General features: G+C 51.9%; 7 protein-coding genes across 7 annotated transcripts; 3 read left to right on the top strand and 4 right to left on the bottom strand.

The window, feature by feature from the left end:
- Positions 1-1,561: 1,561 nt before the first annotated feature.
- CCOS01_10422 (glycolipid 2-alpha-mannosyltransferase) lies at positions 1,562-3,618 on the top strand (the record flags this gene model as incomplete). The annotated part of the gene is made up of 3 exons (XM_060458578.1): positions 1,562-1,574; positions 2,011-2,429; positions 2,635-3,618. 3 exons carry the CDS (start codon positions 1,562-1,564, stop codon positions 3,616-3,618), a joined length of 1,416 nt encoding a protein of 471 aa, XP_060310380.1.
- Positions 3,619-4,091: 473 nt separating this feature from the next.
- On the bottom strand, positions 4,092-6,352 carry CCOS01_10421 (uncharacterized protein; the record flags this gene model as incomplete). Its single annotated transcript, XM_060458577.1, has 4 exons — positions 4,092-4,715; positions 4,775-5,081; positions 5,409-5,905; positions 6,236-6,352. 4 exons carry the CDS (start codon positions 6,350-6,352, stop codon positions 4,092-4,094), a joined length of 1,545 nt encoding a protein of 514 aa, XP_060310379.1.
- A 2,155-nt stretch (positions 6,353-8,507) lies between these two features.
- Positions 8,508-9,070, bottom strand: CCOS01_10420 (uncharacterized protein; the record flags this gene model as incomplete). Its single annotated transcript, XM_060458576.1, has 2 exons — positions 8,508-8,825; positions 8,897-9,070. The coding sequence occupies 2 exons, from the start codon at positions 9,068-9,070 to the stop codon at positions 8,508-8,510; spliced, it is 492 nt and encodes a 163-aa protein (XP_060310378.1).
- A 1,429-nt stretch (positions 9,071-10,499) lies between these two features.
- CCOS01_10419 (acetyltransferase) lies at positions 10,500-11,101 on the top strand (the record flags this gene model as incomplete). Its single annotated transcript, XM_060458575.1, has 2 exons — positions 10,500-10,713; positions 10,773-11,101. The coding sequence occupies 2 exons, from the start codon at positions 10,500-10,502 to the stop codon at positions 11,099-11,101; spliced, it is 543 nt and encodes a 180-aa protein (XP_060310377.1).
- Positions 11,102-11,141: 40 nt separating this feature from the next.
- CCOS01_10418 (FtsJ-like methyltransferase) lies at positions 11,142-12,415 on the bottom strand (the record flags this gene model as incomplete). The annotated part of the gene is made up of 2 exons (XM_060458574.1): positions 11,142-12,250; positions 12,313-12,415. 2 exons carry the CDS (start codon positions 12,413-12,415, stop codon positions 11,142-11,144), a joined length of 1,212 nt encoding a protein of 403 aa, XP_060310376.1.
- Positions 12,416-12,818: 403 nt separating this feature from the next.
- On the top strand, positions 12,819-15,271 carry CCOS01_10417 (DEAD/DEAH box helicase; the record flags this gene model as incomplete). The annotated part of the gene is made up of 3 exons (XM_060458573.1): positions 12,819-13,049; positions 13,119-14,357; positions 14,414-15,271. 3 exons carry the CDS (start codon positions 12,819-12,821, stop codon positions 15,269-15,271), a joined length of 2,328 nt encoding a protein of 775 aa, XP_060310375.1.
- Positions 15,272-15,617: 346 nt separating this feature from the next.
- Positions 15,618-17,972, bottom strand: CCOS01_10416 (uncharacterized protein; the record flags this gene model as incomplete). The annotated part of the gene is made up of 1 exon (XM_060458572.1): positions 15,618-17,972. The coding sequence occupies one exon, from the start codon at positions 17,970-17,972 to the stop codon at positions 15,618-15,620; it is 2,355 nt and encodes a 784-aa protein (XP_060310374.1).
- Between the last annotated feature and the right edge of the window lie 1,020 nt (positions 17,973-18,992).

Below are 18,992 nucleotides of genomic sequence, written 5' to 3'. Positions count from 1 at the left end.
ATGATGCACCCAAGAGCCGTAGATCCTTGGGATAACCAACAGACAAAATGCAGCCACCCTTCCTCATCAAACTTTGGTATGTCCATGACTCCACACGCCCAAATCTGTGCCGCAAAGCGGTTTTTGTCGTATAATATCCCATCTGGAAACGGCAGAGAATTTGCGTAATCGAGGTCGAAGTGCGAGGATTGTCCAAGACCGGCGAGCATCAATACCATGGACATCAATGCGAGGATGACGCTGATGATTAGCATGAGAAACAGGCTGAATCGCGCCTACTGCACCACTACTGCACCATCGCAGCAGGTGTTGTCGGCGGTAGCTGCGACCATGATCCCCCTGTTCCACACTCCTGGTTCCCAGATAAGCCTGAACAGAGAACTTCACGACTCGAGTCGAAGCTAGAATTTGCTGTCACTTGATCCTACGAAGCTGAAACCTCTCGGAGATCCACCGCCCCATAGACATCACCGGTGTTGGTCTCAGTGCCGTGTTTTCACGACGCCATCGGAAACAGGCCCCCTCGCGAGCCGATTCGGCCAGCACAGATTCGCCGGGTTCCCGTATGGACACGTTCTCGTTGACTCAATGGACGAACAAGTATACGAGCGTTACCGAGCAGTCTACAAAAAGAGATCAGTGGACGCGTTCAAAAACATATGTTCTTTTTTTGAGCATGAAGAGCATGGATATCATATGCTGAATGGTGTGATTCGGCCCCATTACGAATGGGGAAACCTGGATCTCGTCAAGCACCTACTTGAATCCAGCGGTGGACTGTCATCAACTAGATTCAACTTTTATGGCATCAATTCTTCGGGGGACAATTGTCTCACCGGGGCTGCCTGTAGATGGTGGGAGGGCGTCCTTGACTATTTGCTCGAGTCCGGCATGGACCCCAAAGGGGTCATGGGCGACATTCCCCCCCTTGCCGCGGCAATACGTGCTGGAAGTATTTTTATGGTACGGAAGCTTGTCAACCATGGCGCGAGTCCTCATTCTTGGCACGGAATGTTTCAGTATGGCATATGTCTTAAACATACAGCAATACTTGAGTTCCTCCTAGATAGAGATGTATTATGCAGCGACGGTAGAAAAAGTGGAACGCGAAGGACGAGATGAATACATGTGCTACATAGTGGAGGTGTTCTTGTTGACATCTACGTCCAACCATTGTCAGATCAATCTATCATATTTTCCTTAGTTCGCAGCAAAAATGAACAACCAACCAGGCCTTGTTTCCAGCGGGCCATGGATGCTTGACACTGCAATCAACGCACAGGTCAAAGCTTGCATATAAAGGCCAGTATCATTGTTCCTCTTTGACTCCAAGCCAGCAAGACCTCTTCAACATTTTGCTGGTCTTTGTATTGGTAGCAATCCTTCGTGCAGAAGCAGGTGCCTTTGGTGCTGAAAGATCCGGAGGGCGATGACAAGTTGGGCATTGACATCAATGATGCTTTTCTGCTGTGGTAAAGAAAAGCTCGACAGTCTCCTGTTCTGCCATGTGAAGATTAGGGAGCTCAAGGCATGGAATTAGAAGGCTGTCACAGATTCGAAAATGAACATCCAGAGTGCGTTTAATGATTATCACACAAGCCGTCAGGTGAAATCACGTGTCTCAGGAGTATATCTTCCGGGTATGGCCTCACCGAGCTGCCCTGGGCGCCTGAGGCGCAGCCCTCTCGGTGAGGTCTTCAGATCACCAAATCACGTGTTGAAGAGGCATCAACATACACGCTCCTTCCTCTCTTCTAGATGAGAAGAATTTTAAGCGAGGCGCTAGTGAGATTGTGTGCCTCACTGCTTCTTCGTTAGCCGCCCACACGACTTCTCCTCCTGTCAGCATCACGATCTCGACTTTCCCTTTCACCAACCTTCTCCCCCACAACAACCTCATCCAAACAAATCCACCCTGAGCGCACGTCGCCGCTAGATTCCCATTTTCGCGCCAGTCACGGCGTGGAGTTGATGCCTTCTCCCTCACCTTCACTTGTTTTCCCCCTACAGGCTACATCTTACCCCTGATCGTACACCTCGATACAGCGGCCAAGATGGCGGCGCACAGCCAGCTGTCTCTTCGATCCTGTGCTTCTCTAGTCTTCTGGACTGCACTGGCTCTTGTTCACGTTCCTCTTGCTTTGTGTGGTTCTGTCCACATTCACAATGCTTCGCCACGAGCTGCCTTTGTCTCGCTGGTCTCGGAGCAGCAAAAGGAGCAGATGGTAGCCTCTGTTGCTCAGCTCGAGCAGCGATTCAACCACAAGTACCGCTACGACTGGGTATTCTTCAGCCATGAGGAGCTTAGCGAAGAGTTCAAGGACGCTACCTCCAACGCTACTGCCTCGACTGTCACCTATAACCTGATCCCCCAGCAGCATTGGACTATCCCGAGCTCTGTTGACCCCGGTCGCTTCGAGGCTGGTCTGGTGCGCACTTAGGGAGTGAACGCCGACAAGGCCCTCATCAAGACTGCCCATCACAGACGTCGCTGGTCTGCTGGACTCTTTGCCCGAGAGAAGCGTCTTCAGGCCTACGATTGGTTTTGGATGGTCGAACCTGGCGTAAGTAGGCCTCGTTCTTTCTTCCCTTCCCTCCTTTGCTTTGTCTTGGCTAACAAGGCTCTTGTTCTAGACCAAGTTCCTCTGTGATATTACAGTCGATGTCTTCCGTCTCATGCGAGACCGCGGAATTGCATATGGAGTCAATGAGGTTTCTTTTGAGGGTGCCGCTGACTCTGAGCTCCTCTGGAAGAGTACCAAGTCCTTCATGGATACGCATCCCGACATGGTTCGACCCACTGCCGATATCACCTGGATCCTAGGCAACAGTGCCAAAGCCAACAAGCCTACTCGTTCATCAGACTACTACGTGGATGAGGCTGACGATGTGGAGAGCTTCGACCTGGGCTTGGAGGACGAGGGCTGCAGGGCCATCGGACAGGGAACTGAGGGTGACATGACCCCCGGTGTTTTCCTTAAAGCTGATCCTCAGCAGTGCGAGCCAAACACTGTTGCCGATGCCTTTACCACTCGGCTTGCTGCGAGCTACGACCAGTGTGACATGGACACCCCTATTGAGATTGGCAACCTCAACCACTTCCGCGGACCTGAGCACCGCTCCTACTTTGACTATCTCGACAATGCCGGCGAGTTTTACTACGGAAACACCAGCAACGTTCCTGTCCACTCTCTGAGTGCCAGCATGTTCCTCCCACGCGACAAGTTCTGGCTCCTCGGTGACATGGTTTGCGAGATGCATGGCCTCCACAGCTGCCCCCCGATGCCTCACCCGACCTACAACTCCAACCTGCAGACCAAGAATAGTCCCAACTACCTGGCCAATGTAGTAGAAGCTTCTTGGTTTGGCGCCTATAAGGACAACCAAGTCTTGCTCATCCACCTCGTCTGGGAGAGAATGGCGTCCGATATGGCCCGCCAGAGAGGTATCCCAGCAGCCCAGCTCGGACACACTGCCCTCGATGAGCGTAACTTCAAGCTCTACAAGCCCGAGAGATACCCAGTCGATGTCACGCTGACTTGGTACTCGCTGGAGGATAGCTGGCGTTCCTGGTCTTGCGATCGCCTCAAGTGGTTCCTTGGGGTGTTGGGATGGTAATCTTTTGACCTGGAAATCGGAATTAGCCCCTGGGGCTCGGGTGTGTATGGAGAGCCAAAGACGGCGCTTCCAAGCAGCAGGGCAAGGGGGTTCAGACTTGGGATTTCACTTGTTTCGCGGTACAATTTAACCTACACAGCTTCTATCAGCACCAGGTAGCCATCCTCAAAGAATGACTGATGATTCATACCTAACATTTCGCCTGACCTGCCTGGGGTACCCACTTCACCTAGGTTCAGTGAATCGTAGACTAGTCCGATCAATACGACTGTGAACATGGTGCCAGGCAAGACTGTGATTTCACCACACGGGCGTGTTTTAAGAATCATCCATGAATACAGTAAACTCTTTGAGCTAATGAAACTTGTACGTTGAATGCTACGGCAAAGTTAAACACGTTCCCTCGTACCTCAACCTCAGCATCGCATAACGAATCCATTTTGCCAGTAATAATGCCAATCTCCCCCGTACCCTTAGTGGTCGTGGTCGTCATTGCGATAAGGCCAATCCGAGTAGGCTTCATCATCTATGCTATCATCCGCGTCCTCTTCCATCTGTCTCTCTCGCCTCATGGAAGCCATGGCCCTACAAGCGACGCAATTGTCTACTGTCTCAATATAAGATGCCGGCCCTGCAACCGTATACTCGCTGATTTCCATGCTGACTAGTCTGTGGTAATCGTTGAAGTCCGCCGTGATGAGGAGCTGATGATCGCGAGGGCTGGAAAGGCCATGTTCATCGTCGAGTCCATACCATGCATGGCATGCCATGTGGCCTTGACCGTAGGTGCAAAGGAGTGGAACAAACTTCATACGGGGTTCAGCATTGTATTGGCTGGCGAAGTAATCGTTGATTGCTTCTCTTCCTTCAAAGGTTGTTCCTTCGCAGCGTGGAAGATTGATGCTTGTCGTCAGAGTCGCGTCGTCGGTGAACCATTCCCAGCTGCTATGGAGACCTCCGGCGTTGATGTTGTCTATGAGGGGTTGGAGATGAGTATGCAATATTTCTTCGAGCCAATCTACGTTCTCGTCATTGCACCAGAAGTGGATGGCTTCCTGGACGGGGTCAATTTCGGGGGAACCATTCATGGTGAAGACCTGAAGTAATGTTTAGCAATGCAACAATGACCGCAAACTTTCTCTCCCTTGCAGCTTACGAAATCAATGGGGAGCCTCTGCCTGTATTCGGATATATACCAGACAACGGAGAGACTCTGCGAGGTTATGGGATGATGGCAAAGAACCGCGAGCGCAGAGCGTAGATGGACGTCGTGTTGTTTTGGGTGGGGCGACAGAAGATCAGGAGGAATTATGGCAAGTGATGTTGACAGCCCCTTGGAGGCTCCTTCGCGTTCACAGTGAGTAGGATAAGGAAGAGCGAGCTTGCCGGACATGCAGCTGGAGGATGTCGTTGAAGAAGTTGCGATGCCAAAACACCAGGAAGTCGTTCTTGAGAACGCTTGCCTGTCTGTGCAAAGCAGAGACCACTTGCCGTTGAGTGCCTTCTAACGATGATAAGAAATATTTTTTCTTCTTCTATTTTTTGTCAATTCATGCTAATGATATATTCAAAAGGTAAGTTCCTCGAAGTTTCCAATGACATATGATCGAGTTTGCGCCTTCCGAGTCCCGTCATTGCACCTTTGTTTCTTGTGACAGCTGACTGCACAATGCCTCTGCTATTACGCAGTTTCTTCGCTGACGCTTTCCAATTGTAGATCAACTTTTCTGGCTCTTGTTGCCTCGACAAGCTGATTGAATGCACAGTCGAGCGCCACAATCTTTGAGTACCTGAACTCCACTCTCTTGATCATGACATTTTTGCCGAGGCATATCACAAAGGCTGCCCCGAACTTGCCGACGCGGAAGTCCCCTTTCATATTTTCCTCCGCCCTGAGCGACTCTTTAGTCTTGCTCGCCTCCTTGGCCTTGTTCGCCCCCTTAGTCGTGCTTTCCCGTATTAACCCTTCCCAGAAAGAGAAGATTTGGCCCTGTACGACAACTGTAGAGACTGGGATAAATCTGCTGGTTCTGACTTGATATGCAGTTGGACTGTCGCTTCCAAGTGCTTTGATTATGTTGCTCTTTCCATGGACGACGTAGTCTGAATGACTCTTTTTGTCGAGTGAAGGGTCGATCATGGTGCAGTCGTTGGCAAGCCATTCCAGGACACTTTTATCGACCGTCGCCAATCCGAGCATAAAATTTTCAGCTGCCTCTTCTAGCAAGCGGCGAACTTTCAAGTTGTTGTATTTGACCTTAGTGCCGTTCCCTTGCTCCTTGACTTCCTTGATGATGTCAAGGACGGGACGAATGGTTTCGTCAGAAGCAGCCACTACACACGATTTTAGATGGGTATCGCATCACGAAGGTGTATCTTCCTTACTTTTTACAGATACTGGGCGAGCTTTTCTAGTGGTCGATGCAATGAAGCGTGTGATAAGGTTGTGTTCTCGGCGAGTCTTGGTCGATTGAATTCTGAAGATAATGTTTTGGTAGTCTTTTTTGTTGTCACGGAAATTCCCTTGGCCACATTGGAAAGTTCAGATTGGCATTTAAGCATTATTTAAGAACATTTGATGTTGGGCCTTTCTGGTGGAGGATAGAACATGAGATACGATTACTTCCAGATTAGGAAAGCCGGGAGTCACGCCAAATAGGGTCGGTATATTGATGAACAGGACAACAAAGCGAGAACAAGGCCAAAAGCTGTGACGCCCCAGAGCGCAGATCATTTTGGCAGTAAAGTGACGAGTTAGGAGATGTGGCGGCGCAGGTAATCGGTAAAGGATGCAGCCTTCACAAACCTACCACATTATCGTGTCAGCGGGTGTCGGGAAAGATGCCGGGACTGAACAGACGAGAGCTTGGTAGGTCGCACAAAGATTATGCTCCCTTCTTTGTATTATACCAGTCACTGTTCAGGTTTGCGCCCTTCCTATTCACGATTTCAAGATCAGGATCGAGATGATGGACCTTACATCACGAAGGTCGAAATTGAGGCACAGGCACTGTGTGGCGTCACGACCTCGTGTTACCACTTCCCTTCAGGACTGAACAGAAAAATGGCAACTTCGCTTTGAGGGTGTGCTTCTAGGCTTTTTGAGGGACGTTCAGAAGTCTGCTGACCATCAGAATGCCTCTGTCGGCCTCAGGTCTAGACCCCTTACAAGCTCAATCTTCTTCCTTCTGTCATTGTTCACAACCAGGACCCAAATCTATCTTCCTCGTACAACTACATGTGACCCAATTAGCTGTGGCATGGTTAGTTTCCTAATCACGGTGCGAATTTCGGTGATGTGTCCGCGGTCGGAGATGTGTGGTTTCGATGCAGATAGTGGTTCTGTTGAACTCGACAAACAGCCCCATCGCTACTTGCTTTAATACATGCCGGTTTCTGCCTTGTCTGTCTGCGTACGGCATGGCCATACACTCTCAACTCATCACTGATATAGCTTGATTTTTGGAGTATTCTCACTCCATTTTAGGCCCAGATTTGGACAGGGAGCTCCGATAATATGGTGCCCTCGTGAGTTCATGCTAAGGGGGGTCAGCGGTGCGCTCGCGTCTATAGCTCTCGATATCTCCGTACTTCTGCATTAACAAAGGGAAGGAGTGCTTGGGTTGCCCTCACCAGACACTCGAGGTCGTCATGTATGGTTATCTCAGTGACTTTGATTTATTTGGATCTGGGGTATTTATATAGGTGAGATTCTTGATTTCCCGCGACTTCAAGGGATGATTGTACGAGACTCAGAGGCAAATATCGAATGATGCCATGATCCGGAAAAGTGAAGAGCAAATGCATGAGCCGCTTGGCCTTCTGAGGAGGAGGCAACACATCAACATCCATCTGCTGCCTAATACCTGGCTCGCTCTCGTACTTCCTTCGCGATCTATCTAATTGGTCGATACCAGTGTCCCTCGGGACTCACCTACACAAAATCCAAGCATCTCAGCTAGCCGGCAAATCTCGCGACCAGTGTCACTAGCCTGCCATGTGAAACCTGGTCCGAATCTATTTTCAAGGATTGCAACAAGCGCGGATGGCCCAATTTCGGAGTGGCATTTGCTCAGGTTGCGACTCTTAACATGAGACTCAATGTCTCGAATCTACAAGAATCGTGACGAGATCGTCAAACAACACAAGACCGACCTTTCCGACATGGCGTCCAAATACCGAGATTTGGAAGTCGCGCCCATACTCAATCTCTCCGGCCGCGGCCGCGTCACCTACCATGTGCACGAAGTAGCAGATGGAGTTTCTCGAGCAGGCTGGGTCATCATCAGTGAGTAGATTTTCATCCTCGATATCGACAACGCAACCCAAGTCCAAAAAGCGGAGTGTCGATCCATCGTAGGTGAAACACATCTGTTTATCAGCGATAACTTCAAGTTTCTCATGAGGGATGATGCATACACTGAATCCACCATCGAGCAATTCTATATGCCTAGGAAGGTGATGGCAGTCTTAGAGTCGAGGAAAGCATCTCACCTTGGGCGAGTGGCACTATGTTTTGATGCAATAGGATGAGACATTGAAGACTTTGGCGAGTTCAGTGCAAGAGTTTGGTTCACGCGACTGAATCTTGAATCGTCTCTCCACTCCTCCAACAGACCTGACACCAAGCTCGCTGTCAATGTGGAAAAAGGACGGCATTGTGAGTTTACTCTTATCAGTCCAGGTAGTCAGATTGCTGTAAATAACGAATGCCCACATTCTTGCTCGCAATGGCACGAAGATGTCACGAAATCAAAACTAGAAAGAAAGCGTGCTTGGAAGCCTTTGCTGTGATTTACCGATGTGTTAATATGCCTATCTGTTATCCTCAAGGATTTCGTATAAGCTATGAGGCATGGCGCCCTCTCTGTGAAGCCCCTAGACCTTCTCTAAAACCCGAAATTCTCCTTCATGACCACGACGTCCTTCTTAGACTCCTTTGCAGCGTGTCTCAATTCTTTGAGGCCGCCGCCTGTGGTGATGGTCTCTTGATCTGTGTCTCGGAACTCGATACGTCTGATGAGGCACTTCTCGTCCACATCAAAGATGCAGACCATGCGTGCTCGCTCGAACTCCGGTGCAGCCTTGGCTGCAACCTCATTTTCGCAAACTGTCTCAATCCAGAAAGCCTCCAAATAGCAAGTAGCTCTGCCCCTATCGACGACTAGGAGCTTGAAGACAGTGCTTTGATATTCCTCTTGGTCATCCTGATAGTATTGGATGACCGAGTCCGCACCATTGTGGATAGCACCCGGGCTATCTAGACTCCATAAGGTACGAGCTTGGCGTCCTCTCTCAGGTAACCCTTGGCTGCGTCCCAGTCTCCTCTATCGATCGCGTTGTAGAAGCTTCGAATTCTGGTGTCAATGACACTACGCATGGGGCGATCTGACACCTCGCCATTCACCTCGGCGGTGAAATGCTCAAGGTCATCTCGGTCAGTGGACATCATGACGTTCTTGCCGTAAATTTGAAGTTAGCATCTATCTAGGAAGGTGCAGAGAATATTCACGGGTATACCTGAGATTCCTAAGTCAAGAGACTAGCCTGATTTTGAGTGGTTCGGAGGTGGCTTGGCCTGAGGGATAAGCGATGTTGAACGGCAGCGGTAGATGACTGTGTTTGCGCGGTGCCTCCAGCGATTCTCTCATGCCAAAGGAGATAAATAATTAGAGCAATGTTTCTAATACGGTAAGGCGAAGCTGGGCATCAAATGCCCTGAGTTGTGGTTGTGGTGGTTGTGGCGACGTCCACTGGGTGGAGGAGGGAGAAAGGGGAAATGGAGGGAGGGCCGCAAATTGTTCGACCTTTAATGGGTTTTGAGATAGGCGGAGAGCGGTAGAAGAAAGACGGAAGGTACAATTCTATTTCAAAGGGCAAGTACGTATCCAAGGCTTTTACTTTCTTCCCGCGTATTCGCGTGTACGAGGTCGTTCTATCGCAGGCAGCTGGATTCACGATTTTGACCCTAGCAAATGGGTAGGGGGACGTCGCATACTTGAGTCGCTTGCTTTCTCTAAGACTCAGTCACTCTCTACATCAAATTGATTTTGAGAGCTAGGCCTCCCATTCGTACTCAAGGTGAAATCAAAGCCTACCCTCTTTCCTGAGAATGACTGTCCGCATCCTTGCTGATAGCCAGCAGAGCTCATCATGTCCTCGAGCACTAGAATTTAGTCAGCAAGCCTGTAACACTCTTGCGACTGCCAGCATTGTCATAATTTGGACCGACTTGCAACAATTATCGACAAGCTTCGTTCTATTCCCAGCCCTCGGGGCAGCAGCCCGAACCCCAAATAGTCTGCAGTATGATGTGCCTTTTGACCCGTATTCTCCGTGTGTCATTTGAGCCGTGTACTCGAATTTAATTCTTTTTTAGAGGCAATATCATGAGAATAAGAGAGTATGGAAGCACGAGGGCAGTAGTAATAGGGAAAGAGGTCACCGATGGGATGACCGGCATAGCAATGTACCCCACTTGAAGCCCGAAGGTCCTACAAAACTGCCCCCGCGACCGCGACGAGCAACGGAGCGAAGGGACCCCACCCGGAGCGAGCTTACCGAGAGAGGTATAGCAGGGAACCCGGCAGATGGTCTAGGTACCCCACCTCACCGGCCCAAACTTGCATTCCCTTCACAGACGGGGGGTGGGTGGCTCGCAAAGTCTCAGTCCGGGCGGGCATGACGTGAGGTGACGGACATTTGTTCGGAGGCGGGGGTTGAACTTCCCGCTCGATCCCCCTCTTCCGCATGCAGTCTCGAGCTCAACCCTCGTAGAGTTAGGTTTCGTACGGATCCGGGCACCACAGACCAAGGTGGGAGTTTCAAGTATCTTCCAACTACATCCTCTATTCATTCATTCATCTAGGCAGCGGGCTACGATGCCGAATCAGATATCTAAGCAGTGGTATAAGGACGAGTACCTTATCTCCACCGACCGGTCGCTAGTCGACCTCAACGCCGTGAACGATGCCTTTGATTCTGAGCTGCTGTGGTGGACGAAGCGCGTTCCGGAAGTAGCTCTGAAGAGGCTGATAGACAATTCGTTGTGTCTGGGGGTGTACAAACTCCCACAGTCTACCGCCGACATTGCAGGTATGTCGACAAGCCTTCCGTCGCCTTTTCCCTAGGTTCGTTGCCTAACCCTCTAGAAGGAAAGAAAGGCCCTGAACTGGTGGGCTTCGCCCGCATCGTGACGGATTACGCCACCATTGGGTATCTGGCGGACATCTACGTCCTCCCCACGCACCAAGGCAAGGGACTGGCGCCGTGGCTGATGCAGTGCTTGAACGAGATCTTGGACGAGTGGCCCGACTTGCGACGCTTTCTGCTTCTGACGTCCTCGCCGCAAGCGAGTAAGTTGTATGAGCAGGCCTTGGGGACAACGGAATGGGGCGTGTCACATTCAGGGAAGCTGTATCTGCTGGAGAAGCGCGGCCCTGCAATGCCCAACGGTCCGTCAGACGAGGAGGATGAGGATTGAGTGCGGACACCATGTTGGTATTGAAATGTTGTCGTAATCATCATGCCTTGATTGACGTCTTGCCGTATGCTCCGCCAGCGGCTTTTCTCAACTCAATTGCGCGCTTGTACGGGGGTGCCGTCGGTGGCTGGACGGGGTCCAAAGAGACGTGATCCTCGGGGAGTTGGTATGATGCGTCAGAGTCAAACGCCGACAGGTCACCACATGCGATGAAGGGTGCAATCCATCTAATGTGCTTATCATGATCCGTCGTCTCGTCCGTCTCGTCGTAGGCTTCCACCTCAACAACCTGGCCATCCTCCCTCGTCGCAGACGCCGTGGGAGCAGAGTCCCATTTCCCATTCAGAGGGTTCTGCATAAGCGCATCAGCAATGACAGGCAGCTGGCTCCTCCTCTCCTCGACCATCTTGGGAAGCTCGTGACCAACGCCAAGCGGGTTCTCAAGACTGGCCTGGAAACCAGCAGGGGGTTGGAAGTTGATGCAGACGATGAAGGCCTCCACACTGCTAGCACGAGAGGATCTCGGCTTCGCGACGATGACAGTCTCGAAGAAGATCTTGAGTTGCGCGTAGAGGAGGTCGACATTGCGGCCGCGGAAGATCTTGGCGACAAACTTCCCACCGGGCTTCAGTACGCAAAGAGCGAGGTTGAGGGCGGCGAAGAGAAGCTGGGACTGGACGTAGATATCCAGGTCGTGGAGGCCCGTGACGTCCGGTGCACCGTCGCTGATGACGAGGTCGACGCGATGGCTGGCTTGCTGGCTCTTGGAGTTGGCGGCGTCATAGTCGGGATCCAAGGCCTTGAGGAGAAGGGGTACCGTGGCGGGGTGCGTGATGTCGGCACGCAGAGTAATGATGCCGGGGAGAGGGCTGATGGGTTGCAGGTCGATAGACACGATCTTGACATCCTTGCGAGGTTGTGTCTCTTCGGTAGCAGTCGCGATCTGTGTCTTCTGCCCTGCGACAACAGATTCAGGGGTAGCCGGGAAGACGCCCAGCATCTCCTGGCGGAACTTGGCCTCACGATCCTCCCATGCTGAACGACCGAACTTCTCTCCCTTGATGAGAACACGAGACAGCACCTGAGACCAACTACCAGGGGCGGCGCACAGGTCAACAACTCTTGTTACGTTGGCGAACAGGTCAAACTCTGGACCGTCGTTTAGCATTTATAGTCAAAATGTCACGGGATGGCGGGGTAGAATGAGTCACCTTCATCCAATTGCAGCAGCTTGAAGGCACTGCGTGCACGCCAGCCTTGCTCCTTTGCAAGACGGTAGTAAGCATCGCGCTTATCCTTGGAAGATTTGCCCATCTTGAAGTGATAGCGAGAGACGGGAAGAGAACTATCGAGGGCTGATATGAGACGGAAATGGCGGGGGAGGGGAAAATTGCCAGCAATGTTTTTTTTGGAGGGGTCAACGCCCGCTATGGCCGCCAAAGAAAATTTGCTGCAGCGCTGTTCTCGTAGGGCTGAATTAAGGTGCGGTCTGTGCATTTCCTGGCGCCTAGGAGCTGGCTCTTCCGGCTGAAGTATTTTCCGGGCCCGCCAAAAGTTTCGAGCAGCGCAGCGGCGCCGGCGCTCAATTGCAGTGGACGATATGCGCATCGACTTTTTTTTTTTTTTTTTTTTTGGGTTAATGTGAAGATTACTCGCGGGGCATTTTCCCACACCTTCCTTTTGCACTCCTTGTATAGACAATACCAGGACCCTCAATATGCAATACAAGAGGAAGCAACAGCCTTCTGGGGCTGCCCAGAATCCCCAGAAGCGCCAAAAGTCTGCTGGCGGAAAGGCCGCGGCCCCGAAGAAGCGTAAGGTCGCCGTCAGTGCGCTGCCATGGAAAACGGTCGAGGTCCCCGAAATGTTCGACGATGCCGAGGGTTTCTACGGCTTGGAGGTTATCGAGGGCGTTGATGTCGTCAAACATGGGGATAACGTCGAGTTTGTATGTCTTCCAGCCTATGCTTCTCTTCCTCACCCTCTCGAATACAATGCATGACTGACTACAATCTAGATCGCTGCTGTTCCCTCTGGCGACGAGAAGGAGAACGACGAAGACGAGTTCGAAGGCTTCAGCGACTCTGAGCCTGCCCCTACACAAACCGATACAATAATGGAGGAGGCGGAGGCAGCACCAAAGGCAGAGACCAAGAAGTCCAAGAAGGAGAAGAAGGCTGCAGCCAAGGCAGAACAAAAGGCACAACAAAAGGCACAAAAGGTGGAAAACACGAAGGGGGACAAGCCTGCAGACAAAGCCGATGAGACAGACGCCGTTACACCCGCACCCGCAGCCGAACCCGAAGGCAAGAAGAAGAAGGAAAAGAAGCAAAAGAAAGCTCAGCCTAAGCCAGAGGACGCCAAGCTTGAAAGCAACGTTTTCAAGGCTCTCGAGGAAGCTGAAGAGGCCGAGGAGGATATCGACACGGCTCCCTGGGTGGACCTCGGTCTCTCCCCGGCGACTGTTGCGGCCATTGCCAAGCTCAAGTTCGCCAAGCCAACAAAGATCCAGAGCTCCTCGATACCCGAAATTCTCGCCGGTCACGACGTCATCGGCAAGGCCTCTACGGGTTCCGGTAAGACGCTTGCATTTTCGATTCCCATCGTGGAGGGATGGCTCGAGAAGTTTGAGGGAAAGGAGGACGAGAAGAAGCCGGATAATGCACCCTTTGCGCTCATTCTGTCGCCGACAAGAGAATTGGCACACCAAATCACCAACCACATCAAGAATCTTTGCGCCGGTCTGACCCACGCGCCCTTCGTTTGCTCGGTGACGGGAGGTCTGTCAGTCTTCAAACAGCAGAGACAACTAGCCAAGGCAGATATCGTTATTGGTACGCCAGGTCGTCTGTGGGAGGTCATCAGCTCCAGCACGGAGCTCCTGAAGGGGTTCCGGCAAATCAGGTACCTGGTTGTCGATGAGGCCGATAGGCTTCTGAGCGAGGGACACTTCAAGGAGGCGGGAGAGATCCTAGACGCCCTTGACCGTGAGGTTGTCGAAGAGGATGATGAGGATGAGAAGGAGCTCTCGGAGCGACAGACGCTGGTCTTCTCTGCGACGTTCCACCAGGGACTGCAGCAGAAGCTGGCTGGCAAGGGCAAATGGGGCCTCATGTCGGAGACGGAGAACATGGAGTATCTGCTGAAGAAGCTCAACTTCCGCGAGGAAAAGCCAAAGTTCATTGACGCCAACCCCGCCAAGCAGATGGCCGCCGGTCTCAAGGAGGGTCTTATCGAGTGCGGTGCCATGGAAAAGGTAAGAAAGAAGCGCTCGCCCAATCTATCATGATGATCTGATCTAACACGTTGCAGGATCTCTACCTCTACACAATCCTCCTGCTCAACCCGAACCGCCGCACTCTAGTCTTTACGAACTCCATCAGCGCCGTCCGTCGCCTTACCCCCATGCTCCAAAACCTCAACTTGAACGCCATGGGCCTCCACTCCCAAATGGCCCAAAAAGCCCGTCTCCGCTCCGTCGAAAAGTTCACGGCCACAAAAGCAAACACCACGTCCGTCCTCATCGCCACCGACGTCGCTGCCCGCGGTCTCGATATCCCCGGCATTGACCAGGTCGTCCACTACCACGTTCCCCGCGCCGCCGACATGTATGTCCACCGCTCCGGTCGTACCGCGCGTGCCGAGAAGACGGGTCTGAGTATCATCCTCTGCGGGCCGGAAGAGGTCGTGCCGACCCGCAGACTCGCGGCCAAGGTCCACGAGAAGCACTCGAGCAAGAAAAAGTACTTTATGCGCACCATCGATATAGATCGCCGCATCGCTTCCCGCCTCAAGCCGAGACTCGACCTGGCGAAGAAGCTCACTGACGCGACGCTCGCCAAGGAGAAGGGCAACAAGGACGAGGACTGGGTCAAGGCTGCTGCCGAGGAGCTAGGTGTAGAGTACGACAGCGACGAGCTGGAGAAGGCTGGGACGTGGACGGGTCGCGGAAGTCAGCGGAAGAAGAAGCAACAAGAGGACAAGAACATTAGCAAGGCGGAGATGGGAGCCATGAGGGCGCAGCTGCGCGAGTTGTTGTCGAAGCGCGTCAATGCCGGCGTCAGTGAAAAGTACATCACGTCGGGTAATCTCGACATCGAGGAGTTGTTACGAGGCGGCACGGGAGATTTCTTGGGCAAGGTTGACGGCTTGGACTTGGAAGATCTGTAGGATGGTAGCCTCACGCATTTACAAAAAGACAATACCATTTGATTTCAATCGTGCAATCAAAACTTTTCATTCCTGGTACTCTTGAGCTGCCCGTTCGGCTCGATACCACGACCAATTATTATATCCATAGCGGAATTCCGTAACCATAACCGTAACCATAACCGTAACCGTAACCGTAGACCATGTCCTTGATCGTGACCATCCTAGTATAAACGAACCCGAACCGAAACCACGACCATATCCGTATCCGTGAACTGGGCTCACCGGCCCTCGTCACAGAAGTATAATACAACAAGAAAAAATTTGTTCGCACTGAACAATAAAAAACCGAAGCTCGTGGCCTCGCTCATTCCTCCATCACCGACGAAGGACCCGCCTCACTCTTCGGAAGCTGTTCAGACCTTCTCCTGTTCGGAAGTGGCTTCATCGGTCGCATCGTCTTCGCGCCTGAGCTTGACTGCGCGCGTTCAGGCTTCTTGTCCGGAGTTGAGGTGAGTGAGAGAAGGTGTTTGCCTTCTTCGATCTGCTGCAAGACCGTAGAAACACTTCCGGTCTGCAGGGCAGTGAGTCTGGGGCCGGACTTGGGGTTTTGAATCTGGTCCTCGAGATCTCTGACTCTCGAGGCCAAGAGTGTGAGGTCCTCGCGTCCCTTCTTCGTCTTGTCACGTAAGGTAAGCCTGCCCGTACAGCTCATGGAGTACTGAGACTCCAGCTTCGCAATCTTCTCGTCCTTCTCCGCAAGCTCGGTCTCCTTCTTCAAAAGTTCGTCCTCGTGGGTCTTCTTGATCAGGTCCAAGATTCCGTCTTTGTTGGACAACTCTTGAGTCTTGTTTCTTTTAGCCATGTTGGCCTTGAGGAGCTCTTCGTTGGCAAACTTCCTCATCCTCGCCGCCAGGTTGGTGTTTTCGTTGAGAAGGCGTTGCACCTCCACGTTTAGCCGTTCGGTTTCGGCGCAAAAATCATCCTTGGCCACCTTCAGGTTGCCAATGGTGTGAATTGAAGCTCTCTCGGCCTCCAGTGATTTCCGAAGCTTCTCTTGCTCCTCTGCGAGCTCCTCGATGTATCCCTCGATCTCCTCCTCCGCCTTCTCCTTCTCCTCGCGGACAGTGCGCAGGTCGATCTCCAACTTGGTGACTTGCACCGCCTTTCCTTGCAGAATCTCCATTGCTTTTTGCTCTACGAGCTGGACTTTTTGAATCGCAACGTCTCTCTCTTGCTGTAATGGAGCAATCTGGGTGGCCTGGTCCATCAATCGCTCCACTTGCTGCTGTAGGGTATCCCTTTCAACCCGTGTCTGCTCTGTCTCTTGTTGCAACATAGCAACCTGAGGGCTCAGGGCAACCATTTGCTCCACCTGCTGCTTGTAGCCATCTTTCTCGTCGCGCAGTTGCTCTGCTTCGCTTCGCAGGTCAGCCACCACTCTCTCAGCTTCCGCTTTGAAGCCTGCGGCTTCTTGGATCTGGGTGCCTTGCGACTCAATGGTTGCCTTGGCTTCGGCCTTGACATTGGCTAACTCTGTCTGGAGCGCGAGAATATCTGCCGACGTTGATGCCTTGATATCTTCCTGAGTGACTTGCCACTCCGTGGCAGTAGTTGCTTGAGCTTGAGCCTTGGCCAATTCCCCGCGAAGCTCGACAATAACCTTCAATAAGTTGTGCTCCGTGTTCTGGCTATCAGCCTTGAGATCGTTCATCTGGGTCTTGCTGATGAAACGCCCGAACGTGGCCGAGGTCGCCAATGCCTGATTTACCGAAAGCCTGGCTTGGGTTATGGCGAGCTGTTCCTCGAGGTGCTGTTGGGTTGGCTTGGGAGCAGTCTCTACCGCCTCAGATTGGGTTCCTGTTGCCAACAGCTCTACCCGAGGGGGAGTGTCTTTCTGACGCTGTAGTGCCTTGATGTCGGTACGTAGCACGCCAATCTGGTCTTCCTTGCGCCGGGCATATTCTTGGAACTTCTCCTTCTGAGTGTCGATCTTCTTCTGGAGGTACTTCGCTTGTGAATTGGACGCCTCCCGACAGACATCGGCGTCGTGGGCCTGCGCTTTCTGGTACTCCAGCTCTGCCTCGAGTCTTGCGATGGTTGCTCCATCTGTCTCGTGTGCAAGGAGTCTTGCGTTTGCTTCCCGGAAACTGTGTTCGGCCTGTTGAGCACGGGATTGCTGCACATTGAAAGCGTGCTGAAGCTCCAACACCTTCGCCTCCATCTCGCTGACTTCCGATGCGTAGGAGTTAGACTGCCTCAAGGTCTTCGTCAGACGTTCCTCAGCATTGTCACACACCTCTCGTTGGCGGTAGCATCTTTCGAGGTCTTCTTGCGCGGGCGTAGGAACTGGTTGCTCAGTTGTTTGCTCCGGGAGCTGTCGGAGAGCAACTTGCTGCACGTCTGTATGCGAAGCCGGCTGGCGAGATGCAGAAGCTCGGCGAAGCGTATCACACAGACTCATGACAGCAGTTTTGAGCCCCCAGATAGCCTCCAATATGACCGCGCCCACGCTGGATAAGACGCTAAGGGCGTGGACTCCCGTCAGAGGATGAATAGAAGCCAGGATGAAGATGACGAAGATTAGACATCCGATGCTTTTGGGGTCGAGCAGGCCGTTCTCGCGAAAGAGCTGGTGGATCAGACTGCCCAGATAGTTAAGAGCCATCAAAATGGCAATTATGCCGGCAAAAGCGAGAGCGACGCTGAACGGGTCGATCATGATGTCGGTTCGGCGTTCGTTAGAGGGATGAAACCGGTGGTGGATGAGACGAACCTCGGCGAGCGATGAATAGATGGATGAGAGAGGGATATGAGGCCTGGGGTGTATAAGGAATAAATTCAATCTTCTGATGAAAAGTGATTGTCTGAAGAAGGATCTCGTGGGCAAGCAGATGGAGGTTCTTGCGATAGTTGATTTCTTCGGCGTGAAGTTGAGAAGATGGCTCACGTAGGGGTTGAAGAAAAGAGAAAATTGGAGGGATGGACGAGTGAGATGAGGGTGTGAGTGAGAATTGAAGATGAAAATTCAGAGAGATGTAAAGATGAGGAAGGCGCTGTTGGGAAAAGCTGATGTTGAGGGAAGGTGCGTCGGGAGAAAGGCGCAAAGGTGAGGCAGGTGCGAACTGACAAAGCGACAGAATTTTTGCAGTGGTTAGGGCTTCTATGAGGTCCTCTTCATCTTTTACTCAATTATCTAAGGTGAGAAGTCGATCTCTTGGGTTTCACATGCTTCTTTATCGAGGGCAGCTGTCTTGTCCTGCATCTTCTCACCTATCCATACAATGAGTTGGGCATACAAAGGGGATGGGCTGAAAGAGAAATGAGCTCACTCTTTTCAAACCGAATTCCTTTAACACGAGCTGCTGTGTTTCAAAGCGGCCATCTTCTTTTGGCCTAAATTGATCAGAGGTAAAGACTTTCTAGGTCGAGGACGACGTTGATCACGAAACCAACGCGATGTCATACAGTCTAGAGTTCGTTGGCTCAGAACTTCCATCTCAAAGGTGTTAAAATGTATGGCTTAGCACATAAACCCGATTCTCTGATTCTCGATGTGAAAGATTCTCAAGATCGGTACATGTTGTGTGTGGTCGACCTTAGCTATTGTGGAACTCCGATCTCATGATGTTGGAAGTCACCTTGGCCTCACCGAGGTCTCACCTAGCTCTCACCGAGGTCCCTAATTTCAAATGCAAAGCGTCTATCTCCACGCTCCGCCAGGCTCGACAAGTATCAGGGT

The sequence above is a fragment of the Colletotrichum costaricense genome (genome assembly GCF_030867565.1).
Source record: "Colletotrichum costaricense strain IMI 309622 chromosome Unknown Scaffold_11.1, whole genome shotgun sequence".
Lineage (NCBI taxonomy): Eukaryota > Fungi > Ascomycota > Sordariomycetes > Glomerellales > Glomerellaceae > Colletotrichum > Colletotrichum costaricense.
This window is presented reverse-complemented; position numbering and strand designations above follow the sequence as displayed.